General features: G+C 44.4%; 1 protein-coding gene across 2 annotated transcripts; it reads left to right on the top strand.

Moving 5' to 3' along the window:
• Positions 1–6,087: 6,087 nt before the first annotated feature.
• On the top strand, positions 6,088–16,991 carry LOC310768966 (trypsin-like). Of its 2 annotated transcripts, none has more exons than XM_083627961.1 (6): positions 6,088–6,303; positions 9,337–9,435; positions 11,677–11,836; positions 13,098–13,351; positions 14,789–14,925; positions 16,487–16,991. In XM_083627961.1, the coding sequence occupies exons 2-6, from the start codon at positions 9,381–9,383 to the stop codon at positions 16,637–16,639; spliced, it is 759 nt and encodes a 252-aa protein (XP_083484087.1). In that variant the 5' UTR covers positions 6,088–6,303; positions 9,337–9,380; the 3' UTR covers positions 16,640–16,991. The 2 variants fall into 2 exon arrangements, with proteins under 2 accessions (XP_083484087.1, XP_083484088.1); XM_083627962.1 differs by lacking the exon at positions 6,088–6,303 and adding an exon at positions 6,436–6,720.
• Positions 16,992–18,567: the final 1,576 nt, after the last annotated feature.

Genomic DNA, 18,567 nt, shown 5'->3' with positions numbered 1-18,567 from the left:
GAGAATAGAACTAGATGGACTAGATGGGCCTCTGGCCTGGTTCAGCAGGCTTTTCTTATATTCTTACCTTAACCCTACACCCTGAGAAGAAACGCCATGGTGCTCCTGTAGCAGCAAAACCGAACACCTTCATCTGCCCCACCTGCAATAAAACATGTCTCTCCTCTATCAGTCTACACAGCCAAAGCAGGCGTTGTCACTCTCCAATGGTCTGACTTTACCCCCAAAGGTGCACTCTGTCATTGTCTCTTGAGACAGACAAATGTCAACAACAACAACAACCCCCCCAAAAAAGAACCCCATGTACTGGAGCGCTATGTAAATAAGGAGACAGGATAAGAAACATAACAATGAATGTTGATGGCCATCGACCCAGTATACCTGAAGGAGCATCTCCACCCCCATCACTCAGTCCAGACACTGAGGTCTTCTGGCAGTTCCCTCACTGCAAGAAGTGAATTTACAAGGAACCAGGCAGAGGGCCTTCTCGGTAGTGGCACCCTCCTTGTGGAATGGCCTCCCTTCAGATGTCAAGGAGATAAAGAACTACACAGCTTATAGAAGACATCTGAAGGCAGCCCTGCATCGGGAGGTTTTTAATGTTTGATGTTTCATTAAGTTTTATATGTACTGTATGTCAGGAAACCCAGCCTGATGGCCAGGGTATAAATAAAAAAAAAATAATAATAATAATAATAATAATAATAATAATAATAATAATAATAATTATTATTATTATTGCCACCACCACCATTATCACCTCAGTGAAACTGAGTTCAATAGAATACACATTTCAGCACGTGTGATCCAAAACAAATCACTCAGCCCATGCATGGAAAGCGACTGACTTGCCGGCTTGGTGAATGAATGGACAGCTGCAGAGATCACATTAATGTGTGATGATTGTGAAATTCTCTCCCATCCCTCCTGTAGACAATATTGAGCTAGATGCACAAATAACCTGAATGGGTGTAAGGAAATTTCATGTGCTCCCATCTGCCTACAGATAAAGCTGACCTCCAGATCACATACAGTGACCACCAGGGCCGCAGCGTTCAGAAGATGAATCAGTTCAATCAATTTAAATAATTCTGATCAACTAAAAATGTAGCTCCGGCTAATCACTAGGATGTTTTTAGTAGATGTAAGTACTTATAAAAGCTGCCAACGAGAAGCACCATCTTGAAAGAAGGATCCCTTCTGTGTGGGAGGGGAAAAAATTCTCCTTTCTCAGGTGACACGACTGTGACACATAGCATGATGCAATGCCTAAAATGAAAGAGCTTTTGCCTCCAGACTGTCATAGTTTTGTGGGAAGAATTCAAGCACCTACAAAAAAAGGCAGGCTTGTTCAGTTAAAGTGGATTTGAGCTCTCTGTTGCTGTAGAACAGGCATTCCCAAACTTGACCCTCCAGCTGTTTTGGGACTACAACTCCCATCATCCCTAGCTAACAGGACCAGTGGTCAGGGATGATGGGAATTGTAGTTCCAAAAGCATCTGGAGGGCTGAGTTTGGGGATGCCTGCTCTAGAACAACAAATCTATTTTTAAAAAAGCATTGGACTTTCTGTGGTTTGGAAAAGCGGCAGAGAAGGACACTGAAAAGTATGGAATGCACAAATGACTAATGGTTAACACCCCACAAGCAATTCAAGATGAATGCTTGTTGTCAGATAACCTCCCCACACAGGAATCAGAAAAGTGTGTTTAAACTGTGCTGTTGTCTGATTTCAGAACAGTTTTACTGTTTTAATTGTTTCCAATGATGCCTCAACTGAGGTTCTGAATTCTTCTTTGCGGGACTCCTTCCTGTGCATACGTGCCTCAGATAAATGCACTGGGATACACAAACCAGAGCATGTTTAAAAAGAAAAAAAGCCCTACAAAATAAGAATGCAACACATCAGAGAATCAACAGTATATTTTTTGGAAAAAAAATCAGAAATCTCCATAGCACATCACTGTTTAGAGAAGCTCTCCAACTCTCACCCACATGTTGCTGGGAAAATGCAGGAGGGTTGCAAATGGACAACGTCACGTGGACCCCTGCAAAATGTGATCAAAAGATACATGCCAACTCCACACTAAATACCTAGTGCACAAGCAGCCCTAGGACAGGTGTTAGACTAAATAACCTGTTGCAGCCATTCCAAATCTTTCCAATTACAAGTCATAAGAGGTTCTGATGAAGTATGCAGAGCTTCGCCACAGGCTCTCACACCCACATCAACCCCAGGTTCCTGTAAGGATAGGTGTCAAGTTGAAGATCAGCCCTTAGACAGCCAAAGAAGACATCTTTTAAAAGTGGCTGTAATAATGTGGTCTGGCCAATTTATTTATTTCATCGGACACAGGGAGAGTTGTTTTGCCACTGTCTCCCAGCTTTGGGGGTTCCCTTTCACAGGGGGCGCAGGAACTGAATTTGTTGAGCAACCCTTAGATCTCAGGGCCCTGGGAAGTAAATATATTGTAATTAAGTCAAAGAAATAGAGAAACCCAAAGCACTGCTGGGTAATTTGATGGTAACAAATTACCACCCATTTTGCTGGTTCCATGCATACGTCCTCCATGAATCATAACTAGTGGCGCTGTTTTGGTGTTCTGTTAGTCAAGTCACCTGAAAGTGAATGCCATTAAACAGGGGCTGTTTCATGCAATGACCCAGTTTATGGTTGCTCCTTTCCATCCTGGTTACGAGTCCTACTTGTGAGCCTTTCCAATGGCGTTCTGCTTGGCCCCTGTGAGAACAGACTGCTGGATCAGATGGGCCTTTGGTCTGGTCCAGCAGGGCAGTGGCGTAGCGTGGGTTGCCAGCACCCGGGGCAAGGCAAGTAATTTGCGCCCCCTAACCCGTGGATTTGCGCCCCCTAACCCTAACCCCCAGACGTCGCGCCCGGTGCGGCCGGCCCCCCTGCACCCCCCATGCTACGCCACTGCAGCAGGGCTCTACTTCTGGAAAATGAAGGAGGTTCACATGGCCTTTCAGAATATTCAGAACCTTGCCCCCAAACTCACAGCATGCCCAACATAGTAAGCTTCTGTATAGAAAGAAATATAGAGCAAAGCCAGCTGAGTACACCAAACACACCTCAGAAGGAAACAAGAACACAGGAACATGTTGCTGTTTAGTTGTGTCCGACTCTTTGTGACCCCATGGACCAGAGCACGCCAGGCACTCCTGTCTTCCACTGCCTCCCGCAGTTTGGTCAAACTCATGTTCGTAGCTTCGAGAACACTATCCTACCATCTCGTCCTCTATTGCCCCCTTCTCCTTGTGCCCTCAATCTTTCCCAACATCAGGGTCTTTTCCAGGGAGTCCAGGGAGGTGGCCAAAGTATTGGAGTCTCAGCTTCATGATCTGTCCTTCCAGTGAGCACTCAGGGCTGATTTCCTTCAGAATGGATAGGTTTGATCTTCTTGCAGTCCATGGGACTCTCAAGAGTCTCCTCCAGCACCATAATTCAAAAGCATCAATTCTTCGGCGATCAGCCTTCTTTATGGTCCAGCTCTGACTTCCATACATCACTACTGGGAAAACCATAGCTTTAACTATACAGACCTTTGTTGGCAAGGTGATGTCTCTGCTTTTTAAGATGCTGAATAGGTTTGTCATTGCTTTTCTCCCAAGAAGCATGCGTCTTTTAATTTCGTGACTGCTGTCACCATCTGCAGTGATCAAGGAGCCCAAGAAAGTAAAATCTCTCACTGACTCCATTTCTTCCCCTTCTATTTGCCAGGAGGTGATGGAACCAGGAGGTGATGGAACTTTATATGTGCTTCTATCATAGAATCATCAGCGTCATCTCGTCCAACTCCCTGCAATGCAGGAATCTCCGGAATCTCAGCTAAAGCATCCATGACAGATGGCCATCCAACCTCTGCTTAAAACCCCCCAATGAAGTGTAGTCCACCAACTTCAGTTATACTACTACTACTACTACTACTACTAATAATAATAATAATAATAATTTATTATTTATACCCCAACCATCTGGCTGGGTTTCCCCAGCCACTATGGGTGGCTTCCAACAGAATATTAAAATACAATAGTCTATTAAACATTAAAAGCTTCCCTAAACAGGGCTGCCTTCAGATGTCTTCTAAAAGTCTGGTAGTTGTTTTTCTCTTTGACATCTGGTGGGAGGGCATTCCACAGGGTGGGTGCCACTACTGAGAAGGCCCTCTGCCTGGTTCTCTGTAACTTGGCTTCTTGCAGGGAGGGAACTGCCAGAAGGCCCTCGGCACTGGACTTCAGTGTCTGGTTCCACTGTCGAACAGCTCTTACCATCAGAAACTTATTCTTGAAGTTTATTTGACATCTCCTTTCTTGAAACTTGGAAACGTCCTAGTCTTTGGAGCAGGAGAAAACAAGTTTGCTCCATCCTCCATGTGAAAACCCTTTAGATATTTGAAGATGGCTATCTTATTTCCTCTCAGTCTCCTCTTTTCCAGCCTAAACACACCCAACTCCCTCAACTGTTCCTCATAAGGCTTGCTTTCCAAACCCTTGATCTTCTTGGTCACCCTCCTCTGCATACGTTCCAGCTTGCCAATATCCGGCATAAATTGTGGTGCCCAAAAATAGACACAGTACTCTAGGTGTGGTTTGACCAAGGTAGATTAGATTGGTACTAAGGCTTTCCTTGATCATGACACTATACTTTTGCTGATGCACTCTAGAATATCAGGACCCCTATATGCTGCTGCGTCACACTGTTGACTTGTGTTAAGCTTGTGCTCTACTAAGACCTCTAGATCCTTTTCACATGTACTACTGACAATGTTCATGTTGTATGCATTCCGGTTTGTAAATAGACTTTAAAACTTCTGTCTTCCACGTAGCATTTTATTGACTTTCTGTGTGAGTTGATATGTTAGTTGCTACTTTTGGGGGGTGAGACTGGCCCTACAATTCTATAGACCCTGGGAGGACATCCCAGGGGCCATGGGAAGCTTTTTATCTCCTTTTAACTCAAAGAAAGCTCTGATCTTGCAGAGGGAGATCAAATCTTGGATGATCCACAGGAAGTTTGTATCTATTTTCATGATAGCATCCCACAAACTGATGGATCTGTGCAGTCCTTTGAAGTGCTACCAGTGTAGGAATCTCATGAAGACACATCACAGCTCCTGGGAGGATACGTCTCCTTGGCTCCACCTTGGGCATCCATGAGGTTGGCATGGACATACTGAGGATTGACCTATGTTTGTAGACTTCATCATGCATAGGTTTTTCATGCAAACCAGAACCCAGCACAATCAGGACCAGAAAGCCAACGCATGTAGAGATCTTCATCCATTAGGTTTCCCCTGCAGATGTCCAGCTATAATACTCAGATATTGGTGGTGGGAGTTGGGGAGCCATGTGGCCTCAAGGTCAGGGTTAGAGGTGCAGCCCCAAAGTCCCATCATGAAATTCACAGGTGAAGGAGGCTTATGTCTTGAAGGTTATTGATGTTTGAATTATGGCTATTGATTATCTTAAAATCATTCTTTAAGGCAGCCCATGTGGTGGCTTCCAAATGTTGCTGGACTCCAACTCCCATCATCCCAGACCCATCAATCATTTATTATGAAGTCACAGACCCACTAAGCACCCCAGACCATTGGCCATGCTGGCTGGCACGGACAGGAACTGGAGTTCAACAACAGGGTTATAATTTGGAGACCACCCGGTTGGTTGTCTCTGCTTTCAAGATTTGGGAATGGTGTGTTTTAAAACTGAATTTGTTTATTGTTTTATGGAGGCTGGCTATACACTGCTTTGAGGGTCAGAGAGGACATGGACAGTAGCCTAGAAAATAGATGTTGTGAATAAATGTATAAAATGAATGAATGAATGAATGCACACATAAATAACAGCGCCAACATAATATACTGCTTGAGGGCAACCACCTCACCTCGTCTCATGGGAGGACCGGCTCTGCTTCAGGTAGTGTGGGGCAAGCCCATCTTTGGCTGATGCTACAGGGCAAGTGATTCAGACAACTTGCTCAAGGGAGAACAGGTGTCCGGTGGTGAGCAGAGAGAGGCTGTGTGATTCAGCCCTCAGCACAGGCGATTTCTGAGGGCATCTTCTTCTTCCTCCTCCTCTAACAATCACCTGTTATATCATCGGGAAGTCTGCATTAATCTGAACAATGGATTTGGTCCTAGTCACTCGGCTATGAAAGAGCAAGGCGGGGGTGTTAACAAACACTTCCTGAAAAGCTAAAGCCCGGTAAATCCAGGGCAGGACTAATTGAAATAAAAGCCAAGAAGGGCCTGAGAGACAGTGTCTTGGATTCCGGCAGCCTTTGGGGGTAAGACATCTCTATGCTTCTATGGCTTTCTGTTTTCAAGGTCTGCAAACCACCTTAGGTGTATTATTTTCTGGGTAGTGCATTTTCTCTGGGACATCTATTCAGGTTCTCCTCTGGAGGCAGTGGGAGTTAGCTGACAGGAGATCTCCGTCTTGATAGCCAACACCCTGATTTATTTGTTTCCTTATCTGAAATATCTGCAACTTGGTGAATCTGAACAGATCTGGGCAGGCTGTACAAATTCCTCTGGAGGCAGCCTGCAGTCAAGGAGCATCTCCCCAGCATAACCTCTCAGCGAGGAGCTGCCTGCTGTTGACTCAAATTGATACGTCTTTCTGCTTTCTTGTTGGAGTCTGCAAACCATAGATATATCTCTAGGCTGTCTACTCAACAGCTTTCTGTGCAGGATTTGAAAAGGTTTGTTATGTTGCATGATAAGAATGGCACAGGTTGAGTCACTCCGGAGTGATTTATATTGTTTCTTTGTTCTGCTTGTTGCCCCGCAAGATCTATTGATTGATTAGATCTAGATCCTGGAATCTTTATCTGCTCGCTTTCTAGAGGGCATCTGCATGATGCAGAAATCAGAACATCCTCCTCTCATGTTTTCTCTGTTCAGTTTCTTTTCTTTTTAAACCCAGACTACAGAAAATCTGACAGCAGCAGAATTTGCTCAGGTGGAGATGACATACCCTCCAAGTGTCCCAATTTTCCAGGGACAGTTCAAGAATTACAAAAGCCACCCCGGGTTCTGATTTGATCCTTGCTGTTGTTGTTTAGTCGTATAGTCGTGTCCGACTCTTCATTACCCCATGGACCAGAGCACGCCAGGCACTCCTGTCTTCCACTGGATTTGATCCTGGAATGTCCCTAATTTCTCTGACAATGTTGCTGCCACCAACCTTGGGGAGGAGGGTGAGCTGATACTTGCCCTGAGTGGCGGCTGAGAGGGAGCATCCTGTTGCCTCTCCATGGCCTCTCCATGGCTGCCGCTGGTGACTTCCTCCCTTGAGCAGCTCATAGTGCAGGGGTCGACAACCTGCAGCCCATGGGCCACAAGTGGCCCACAGAGTTTGTTTAAATGGCCCACAAGCCACCCCCGAACTGAGCTGCCTGCTTGGTCAGTCCCCGTGCACTGCGCTAAACCGGCGCAGTGTGGAGCAGGGACTCACTTCCGTTGCGCCAGAAATCGCATCTGCACAGACGCAGATGCCAGAAATCATGTCTGCGCATACGTGATCCGGCCCATGGAGCGATCTCCTTGGGAGTGAACCGGCCCAGGTGAGGTAAACCTTGCCGACCCCTGTCGTAGTGGGTGAGGAGGAGAAGGAGGAGGAGGAGGAGGAGGAGGAGAGGATGTGGCCACCAAGAACCAGCCCTGCTTGATGCGCTGGTTCCGAGCGGCAAATCGTTTCCAGATCACATTGCCATTTATATATATCTATATTCAGTCCCTAAATTGAAGTGTGTGTGTGCTTGCTTCCAGACAGGTTTATATTGCAGGATAAGTGTTCCTTATGCATGCAAGTTGTTGTGGGTTTTTTTTGTAGGGTCCACATGCCATCTTTGACACCAGAATGCCTTTTGGATTGGGGAACCCACCCACACACCCCCTTTTTAAAAAACACCTCTTGCCAGCAGCCTGTTTCGAAAATCTGAATGACCCATTTACAACATTAAGCCTGGAAGCACCTTGTGTGCTTACAGAGAGTGGGGCTCATGATCAGGAATGCAGTGATGGGGAAGAGAGTATTTAACCCTTTCCCCCTCCATGGTGTGATCCTAATGAAAATCCACCCTGACAACTAAAGCTGGGGAGAGGCGAACTGCCCTCTTGGTTACAACAGGTTGTTATTTGGATTCCAGAAGTGTGGAAGCTGAGTTGCTAATCCACAACCTCTTATAGCAGAACAGCCATGATTGGGGACTGGCAAATCACTCATGTCTGGAAGCAATCTTGGAAAAGATCAGATTTAACTACCCAAGTGTTTCGAGATGGACTTCAAGCTAATTACTAACTCCACTGTCCTACACACTGTTCAGAATGAAGTGGTAAAATCTGAATGGTACCGTCTCAGAGTGCAGGGGTATTTCTGCATGTGAGAGAGATACTTTTGAATGCTCCTTCGCATAAGAATTTTTCTACCTATGGTAATCTAGCACACCAGGGAGAAGTGGCTGCACTTTACCTTTCTCTGTGATGTCCTAGTTTACCATGCAGGGAATATAAAGAGCATTTATGTGCAGGAACAATTGAAAACAGGACCTCCTACCTGTGATATAAAATGGCAGAGTCTGTCATCCTTCCATCTCAGTCTACTGGTCCAAAATATAGCAGCCAGGTAACTGGCTGAGGTTCCATTTAGATCACACTAAACCCCCGTTTTATTTTAAAACACCTGCCTTGGTTGGCCAGTTTGTTTTCAGGCCCAATTTAAGTTGCTCACATTAGTGCTTAATGCCCTAAGGAAACCAGGGCAGATGGCGCCCTCTGGGTTGCTCCACTGCTCTCAGAAGCTTGTGGGGTGGGGTGGTCCGGGAGGTGGCCTTCTCTGTGGCAGCCCCTATGTTGTGGAATTCCCTCCCCACAGAGGTGCGTCTGGCTTCTTCACTCTGCAGCTTTCAGTAAATGCTAAAGGTGCACCTCTTTCCTCTAAGCTTGGACACCTGAGATGTAGATTTTTATGACCCACCCTATTTTTTGTGGTTGCGCTTTTCAGAATTGTATGTCTTAAAAACTGTTTTCATGTTGCATTTCCAATTGTTGTAACTCATGCTGGGAACTTAGGGTGAAGGGCCAGTAATTAACAACAACAACAACAACAACACCTCATTCTCTGTAAAGGGCAGAATGCCTCTCAGTTATTTTGATTCCCATCTCACATTTGTGGAGTTGAGGTGAAAAAAATGAGAGCGGGTTTTTTGGAGGCTCTCTGCTATCTTCAACCGTCCTCCTTTCTCCCATTGCTTTCTCTGTGTCTCTGGAACTCCTAGAACAATGGAATGATTGCATTATTATCTCCTCTCTTACAGGACAGCTTATTCCTGGAAAGAATTGCACCCCACCCCCAACCACCATGTCGTCTCATTTACTGGAATTGCTGGCTGCCATTTTGTTCCTGGTGTCTCCTGGTAAGATCTGTAGGGCAGGCAAAATAAGTGTGTGATGTTGTTGTTGTTATTGTATTTTTAGGTGTGGTAAATATGTTTGAGAGTGTATGGCATAGGATGCATCTAGTGGTTGAAAAACAGATGGAAACATTTAAAAGCTGTTTGCTGGTGTTTTTTGGACAACCACTGAGGTTAGATCAATATAGCCACAGGGGCAGGGAATAGTGACAATAGCACTGAGGGCCAGGAAAGTAGCACTGATTTAGACATTCTTTTCCAGCAGAATGTGGCGCTGGAATCCTGAGGTAGGAGGGTGGCCTGTACCATTTTAGACTACAGGAGAGTGATATTAAGAACAAGCCCAACAGGGAGTGGACTTTTTTCTCCCTGAAGGTTTTACGTTTAATCTTTTTTATGTGGTAATGTGAAGAACTGATCTTAAGACTGGACTAAAAATGAGAAACTGAGGGAAACCAAACCTGGCAGATTTCCCCATCTTTAACAATAACATGGTTTCCCAGTATTGCTGCGGATGTGGCCTCTTCTTCCTTCAATTGCCATCGCAAGGCTACCCAAGAACCATTATGTTTTGAGGAAAGGAGAGATCTAGCTTTCATAAAGGCTACCCCCAGTTGCTTGTCTTATTTGTTTTAATTCATGCTTTTTGTCTCAATATTTTTATGTAATCCACCTTGTGAGGTTAGTCAGAAAAGCAGGATGCAAATATCTTAAATATTTAGCTAATAAATGTCTCTTTCAGAAGTTGAACATATGAGCCAAAATTCCCTCTGCCCCAGATTGAACTTTGCCTCCTCCATCAAACCCCAATATATATGTTTCTTTTTCTAGTATTGCAACTCGTATCTCCTAAAAACATAACTTGTGAAGCAGGCCTTGGTCATGCACCTATTCCTCACAAAAGTGTAACTTAGGGGGTGTTCAAAATTACATTTGACTAGTGTACCGTCTGTGTGCATGTATACATGTAAGAGCTGTAAGAGCTGTTCGACAGTGGAATTTGCTGCCAAGGAGTGTGGTGGAGTCTCCTTCTTTGGAGGTCTTTAAGCAGAGGCTTGACAACCATATGTCAGGAGTGCTCTGATGGTGTTTCCTGCTTGGCAGGGGGTTGGACTCGATGGCCCTTGTGGTCTCTTCCAACTCTATGATTCTATGATTCTATGAATTTCCCAGACATAGCCAGCAGTCAGCCATCGGAAGCAGTGTCCGGGCAGAAATCACTGGAATGTCTGGGGAAATCTGGATGTTTGGCAACCCATGTTGGCAGTATTGCTTTTGATGATTTTCCTTAAAAAAAACTCAACAACTTTCATACCCCCTGCCCCCCCTCCAAATTCTGTCCGGATTTTCACTTTTTGAAATATGCCGATCCTAGCATACCCAAAAAGTGGAGATGTACATTAGCACAGTTATTCACGTGTCATATTCAACATGTTCAGCAAGTGTACCGTCTGTGTGTCTGTGTGCATAATAGCTGAGCTGTACAAATCAGCTAGTGTACACCCTTTCACACAAATGCTTATACGTGTGCAGAGACAGCTTGTGGCCGCATTCTGTTCACCGTGTGAACAGTCCTATGATCACACAAAGTTGTTTCATTTGTCTAACTTATTTAACAACATTGAGATTGCTGCTTGGTTGTAAGGAAACCTCTGAGCGGTTTACAAAAATATAAAACAAAGCATTGAAATGATTGATAAAAACAGGTATTTGAAAACATTCAGAAGATGATTAAAATCAACGGTACTTAAAATGAAACAAAACACGTGTAACTTCTACATGTCTGGATAAGCTTGCCTAAAGAAAAATGTTTTAGTCAAACACTGGGAGGAGCACAGCGAAGGTGCCTGCCTGATATCAACAGGAAGGGAGTTCCAAAGATCCGTTTCCTACAAGTGTTGAATGCGTATTATATGTCGCAGCAGCACTTGTAATAGTGCAAGTTCTGCAGACCAAAGTGACCAAGAAGGCATATATGGGATAAAACAATCCTACAAGTAAACAGGTCTCCAGCTGTTAAGTGCTTTATATGCTAATAGTAATATACCCTCCAACATTTCTCCAACGAAAATAGGGGCATCCTAAGGAAAAGTGGGACATTCTGGGATCAAATCAGAAACTGGGATGGCTTCTCTAAATTGGGGACATCCATGGAAAATAGGGACACTTGGAGGTCTGTAGTAACCTATTGAGCTTCGTTTATGTGGCAAGATGGTAATGATTTGTGGTTTTATGTTCTTCCAGCTGCCACAGCAGATGAAAACCGGATAATTGGCGGGGGGCCTTGTCCGATCAATTCCCAGCCCTGGCAGGCTGCACTTTTTTCAGGCTTCAGACTGCACTGTGGAGGGACCCTGATCACCAACAGATGGGTGCTCACCGCTGCCCACTGTAAATTGGGAGTGTAAGTGTACACGGGCAGGGAGAGGGCTGGGAGTTTGCGTGTGCATGCGCACACATATGAATATCAATATTTGCACGTTTGTGGACGTGAGAGGCACCGTATTATTACACTCACCGTACATTTAAAGCACTATGCTACCTCTTCAAACAGTCGTGGTTCCCCCCCTCAGATAATTATGGGAGCTGTGGTTTGTTGAAGGCACAGAGAGTTGCTAGGAGAGCCCTAAATTCCCCTCACAGAAATTCATTTTCCAGAGTAGTCTTAATAATCAATCCCTTTCCCTAGGGAACTTATCACATCTAATCTCAGGGGCATTGTTACAGTGGGGCCTCAGCCCTGCTTTTTTTTTAATGAAAAGAAAACATTTCAAACATTGTTTTACTTTGATTATAGGAAGGCTGGGCACTGTACTGTTGCATTTCCAGCCACCCACAGTCTTGATATTCCAGAGGCACCGATATAGACAAATTAGGATATGCAAATGTGTTGCAGTCTTGTGACACAAGCCTCTAAGTACCTAGCAAGGCCCCTGCAAATTATATGCAAGCATGCGTTGACCAAGCTGAAGGCCACGCATTACGAAACTTCAACGTAGAAGGCATTCCCACACAGCATTAATGTAAATCTCACGTATAGTCATCGTGAGTGATCTCACTCGGCAATGGAGTCTTGCTTCTGTTCTCAATCCTGCATAAGTGGCGTCCAGCACTGCATCCAAAAGACCTGATAATAATGGGCATTTGCGCAGTGCTTTTGAATGTTCGATGAGCTTTGCCTGCACTGTCTCACTGCAGTTCATACAAACCAAAGATAGGGGAGTTTGCGGCCATCCAGAATCTGTTCAACTCCGACTCCTATCAGCTTCAGGAAGGATGGCCAATGCTCAGAACTGATGGGAGTTGGAGTCTAGCAGTATCTGGAGGGTCACAGCTTACCCATCCCTCCTGTGAAAAAAATAGATATACTTGACCATCTCTGTGAACTGTCCTGAGACCTGTGGGTATATGGCAGTATATAAATTTAAATCATCACCACCACCACCTCTTTTTTCACCGCCAGGTAGAGTTGCCAACTTTTCTAAAGGTGCTGCTCCTATTCTTTTAGCAACAGTCTGGCATGCATGTTGGAAAACGTTGCATCTGCTGGACTTCTGCGATGCTGTTAAAAGTGCAGGATCAAGTCCAGTAAGAAAAACAAAGCAAAGCACTGTTGACAGCACTCCTACCAGCCTAACTTGCCATTTATATTTATTTGCTCCTAGTCCTTTTCCTGTCCGTCTCGGGGAGCATCACCTCAAACAACTGGACTGGTCTGAGCAGCTGAAACTAGCGTCAAAAGTCATTGTGCATCCGGGCTACAACTCTCGGACCAAGAACAACGATATCATGCTTGTCAAGTTGCTGACCCCGGTTTGCTTAAACAAAAAAGTCAACGTCATTGATTTGCCCACCAGCTGCCCTGTGCCCGGGACCCAATGCCTCGTTTCAGGATGGGGTACCACGACAAGCCCACAAGGTATGTTGCCTTTTAAAGTGCTTCCTTTCAACCTAACATTTATTTCTTATTTTATTTCATGACATTTTATTCCCGCCCTTCCTCCCAAAGGAGCACAGGATGGCAAATTACAAAACAGTTAAAAACAAAGTAATAATACCCATTTTCCAAATCTTCACCCCTAAATACTTCCAACCAGTGGCGTAGTGTGGGTTGCCAGAGTCCGGAGCCACGCAGAGGGAGGGTTGCAGGGAGGGAAACTAATGGAGTACGCATGCGCATTCAACTGCCTAATGGCGTCCGCATCACCCAGGTGATTGCAGCTGCAGAGATAAGAAAAGAAGAGTCTTTGGTAAAATGTGTATATTTGTGAAAGTTGTGTACATTGGCAGAAATTTGTGCTAAAATGTTGAGGAGTTTTCATGAGGAGTTTTTAAAAAAGATCAAAAGCCTATGTGGAAATGTGGAGAACTGAATTTAAGATTGAAAAAAATGAGAAACTGAGAGAAACCGAAATTAATAGATTGGTACTTCCCCACTTGTACCAAAGGCTACAATCCTTTACTCATTTCATTTGTTAGTCCCTATCCCTATCCCTATCCCTATCCCTATCCCTATCCCTATCCCTATCCCTATCCCTACCCCAAACCCACCATTTCTCTTATGGACTTCCTCTTCTGAAGGCATAAATAAGAACAGGACAGACATCACTGGGTGAATAAGTTGGCTGTGATGATGGTCTGCATGCTTGAGGAATTTGTGGATTCTGATATGAATTAATCTGAACTGCAATCTCCAGTAAAACCTGCAGACTGGAATGCAGATTTCATACTTCTCTGACTTTTGTGCTGCAGTTTCATCTTTTTTTTTATAAAAGCGTGTGTATGTATGTTAGGATAAAGTGCATTTAGAAATGCATACTTTGAGAAAAAAGGTGTTCAGAAATGCATATGATGTCAGGTCCTGCATCTACTTCCAGTCATCAGACCAAATGACCCGAAGTCCTAGTATAATAATAATAATAATAATAATAATAATAATAATAATAATAGTGTATTTATACCCCACCCATCTGGCTGGGCTTCCCCAGCCACTCTGGGGGGCTTCCAAAAAAATATTAAAATACTGTAATACATCAAACATTAAAAGCTTCCCTAAACAGGGCTGACTTCAGATGTCTTCTAAAAGTCTGGTAGATGTTGTTCTCTTTGACATCTGGTGGGAGGGCATTCCACAGGGAGGGCACCACTACCAAGAAGGCCCTCTGCCTCGTTCCCTGTAACTTAGCTTCTCACAGTGAGGGAACCGCCAGAAGGTCCTCGGTGCTGGACCTCAGTGTCCGGGTAGAACGATGGGGGTGGAGACGCTCCTATGAGAAGGAGGGGGGAATACTGCTCTGTCCCCACCCATTCTGTAATGTTTGACGCTCTCTCCAAACACTGTGTTGTTGTTTTACAGCAAGCTTCCCCAGTGTTTTGCATTGTGCAAACGTCACCATTTATGGTCAAGACGTCTGTCGGTCCATTTACCCTAATTATATCAATGAGAACATGGTCTGCGCTGGCACTAAGGAAGGAGGCACAGATGCTTGCCAGGTGAGTTGAATTGATTTCCACTAAGCCTGAGAATATTCCTGAGGACTAGGTGAATGCCAGTGGATAAAAGTGTTTTCTGGAATCTTGTAGATTAGCACTCTTTAACCTTTTAAGACAATCCACCTTTAGCCTAATCAAGCATTTGAGGACCCAGTTCTTCAGGTTTTTAGATCTTATTGTGATAGCTCTGCTGTTGTGATCTGTCTCACAATAAGATCCAGTGTTGGGTCACATCCTACCAGTTGAAGACCTGTACCAGTCAGGAAGCTGGACAAGAACTTTATTGTTCCTCTTGAAGAAGAACAGAACAGCAGATAGAACTAAGTCCAGTACCACCTAGTGATGAAACTATGTAATTACACTTCCCATACAGCAGGAAACCAACTCTACAAGCCAAATGAGGCAGAGATGCAGTGAAACAAGAAATGAAACCACAGAGCAAATTGAATCAAGTGATAAAATTAACCACCAAAAGCAGTAAAACAAGAAACGGAACCATACGACAAACTGAATTAACCACCAGAATTAGCCACTGAAAGATAATTGCTTGCTGCTTCTGCGATTTCTCTCATTTATCTGGGCTTTTATCAGTGTCATCTTGGTGGTTAATTAAACCTGTGGTGTGATTTGGGTTTCCCGTTTCACTATAGCTCTGTTTGGTAGGGTTGAGCCATGAAGCTGGCCTCCCAAAAGTGACATCACTCCTCCTCAATGAGCATTAGGACCAGTGAGGGGCTTGCCTTAGTGAGAAGGGGCATAGGCTAGAGGGGTGTGTGTGTATGTCCCAGTGAGAGTCCCAAGGGCCAGACAGAGAGTCACATTCAGCCTATGGGATGGAAATCCCTCACTCCCAGTGCAGTCTTCAAAACATCTTCTGTTCTAGATTCACCCTTGATGTTTCTAACAAGCTGCCTGAGATGAAAGACAGAATGGTGCCCTCACCAATTCACATACAGAAACTGAACAAAGTGGCAGCTGAATCTTACTTCAATACTGCTGATAGGGTTGTAGGTAAGACTAGTCCTACTCTGAGTAGACCCATTGAAATGAACAAACATGTGTAAGTTAGATCCATTCATTTTGATCAGGCATAGGCAAACTCGGCCCTCCAGATGTTTAGGGACTACAACTCCCATCATCCCTGGCTAACAGGACCAGTGGTCAGGGATGATGGGAATTGTAGTCTCAAAACATCTGAAGGGCCGAGTTTGCCTTTGCCTGATTTTGATTGATCTACTCAGAGTAAAACTTAGTTGTTTACAACCCATAGTCTTCCGCTACCCATGAGGATGGCAAGCCATATAGTACATGGAGCTTGTTCGTCTGCTGCACCTCAATACTGCCCTCCAGCATTTGCCACCTGAGGCGGCTGTCCAAATCTGCCTAATAGTAGGACAGGCCCTGTCCCAACAATAAACACACACCACTAATTAGTTATAAGAAACTTTGAAGATCTGCCACAGGCCTTGTGCAAATCATTCTCCCTGAGCTTTATTTACCTCACAGGTGTCAGTGAAGGATCCAGAGAAGTGATTGTGTTTTGTTTTGTTTTTTTCTGCAGGGTGATTCAGGCGGCCCCCTTGTCTGCAACGGGAAGCTGCAAGGGCTTGTATCCTGGGGCCCCCAGATTTGTGCACAACCTACGAGGCCTGGCGTCTATGTGAATGTATGCAGATATGTGGACTGGATCCGAGAAACTATCCGCAATAACTGATGATCCTGTGGCAGTTGGAGCAAAGGAGGCTGCCTTATACCAAACTGGAGCACTGCTCCATCGAGTTCAGTACTGTTTACACTGACCAGAAGCAGCTCTCCGTTGTTTTAAGACAGAGGTCAATCCCACCCTTTCCTGGAGATCCCAGAGACTGAACCCACCACCAAGTGCTCTACCATTAAGCTACGGCTTCTCCTCCAGTCCTGGACAAACTCTGAAGTGAGGGGGGAACACGCTTGATGTTTTGTTGTGGACTTCACTAGACTCCCCTAAGTTGGTTTGCAGTGTTTGTGACACTTCTGTGGCACTGTGTAAAAATGTACAATAATAAAACCTGGTCTTGACCACCAAATCTTCTGCTGCCCTCTGAAACTACCTCAAGCTGATGAATGCTTTTTGCTAAAGGGCCAAATTAGACACACCACCTTTTGTGCAATTAACAACAAATGCCTTCTGAAAGGTAAATTGCAGGTGTGGGGCCCCTAGTCTGAACGGGACCCTAGCATGCAGTTTAGGTAGGGATGGAGGAGAAATTTGATTCCTGGCACATTTAAAAGCAAACTTATCTAATCTGCACTTTCCAAAACAAGATCTCAACTGAAATACAGCCATCTTTCAAAATCCAAAATTTTGCAATGCATTTCTCCAGTATAAAAACTAGTGTAAAGTGTACATATGTGTAAATGCATATATTAGTGAAAATAACACATAGAAATGCATCGTGTAAGGGGAAATTGTTTGAAAAAATGTGTATTCTAGTAGGGTTGCCATATTTCAATCCAGACACCTTTTTTTTTTTTTTTTTTTTTTGGCCAAAGCTGTTGAACTATTTTTGCAAAATCTCGGGGGGGGGGATTGAAGTTTTTAACCTATTTTTAAAGGGAAAATTGCCAAAAAAAAATCAACACCTCTGACTGGAAATTCTACCCATACGCTATTTTCAATGGGCAGATCCCGGTTATGTCTGGGAAATTCCAGACGTATGACAGTCCTAATTCAAGTCAAAACTGTCTGGAAAATTGTGCTTCTTAGGAGAATTTCACACTAAAATGCTGACGAATTTTCATGCGTTTTTAAAATAAATCACAAATTGCTGCAGAAATGTGGAAAACTGAATTTAAGATGGGAAAGATAAGAAATGCAGACACACATAACTGGCAGATTCATTCATACCAGGTTTGAACCTTTACCCCCACCAGCAATTTACTTTAAAAAACCCATTCACACAATTGCTAGGCTTTGGGTCTAGTTTGACTCTAACTCTCTCACAATAGCAGCTCTCACTGATGTGACTCTTATTGCCTGAAATCCAGTGTATCTCATTTTTAACAACAGGAAGACTTTTGGATTTGGATTTGATATCCCGCTTTACCACTACCCGAAGGAGTCTCAAAGCAGCTAACATTCTCCTTTCCCTTCCTCCCCCACAACAAATACTCTGTGAGGTGAGTGGGGTTGAGAGACTTCAGAGAAGTGTGACTAGCCCAAGGTCACCCAGCAGCTGCAGGTGGAGGAGTGGAGACGCGAACCTGGTTCACCAGATTATGAGTCCACTGCTCTTAACCACTGCACCACACTGGCTCTTTTGATCAATCTATGCCAAAACTTCCACCTCTATTTGATCAAAACTTTTGATCAATCTATGCCAAAACTCCAACCTCTATTTGAGATCCCCAGCTCCTTTACAGAACTACAGTTCCCAGAACCTCTTGGTGGGGAAAAAATGGCAGCTGGTCTATAGCTAGATTTATCTGTTTGTTACAAGTGCACATATACACAAACTCACAAGCCCTATTCATGAGTTCATAATAGGAATTACTTCAGGAAAGGAGAACCATTTTGGGCCTGAGGGCTGTGTTCTCTTCTGGGCAACATTCTAAGGACCACATTATTGTGGTGAGCGGTGCCAGAAGCAAAAGCAAGTAGAT

The sequence above is a fragment of the Podarcis filfolensis genome (assembly GCF_964270895.1).
Source record: "Podarcis filfolensis genome assembly, chromosome: 8".
Lineage (NCBI taxonomy): Eukaryota > Metazoa > Chordata > Lepidosauria > Squamata > Lacertidae > Podarcis > Podarcis filfolensis.
The sequence above is the reverse complement of the archived record's forward strand: the minus strand, read 5'-3'. Positions and strand labels throughout refer to the sequence as shown.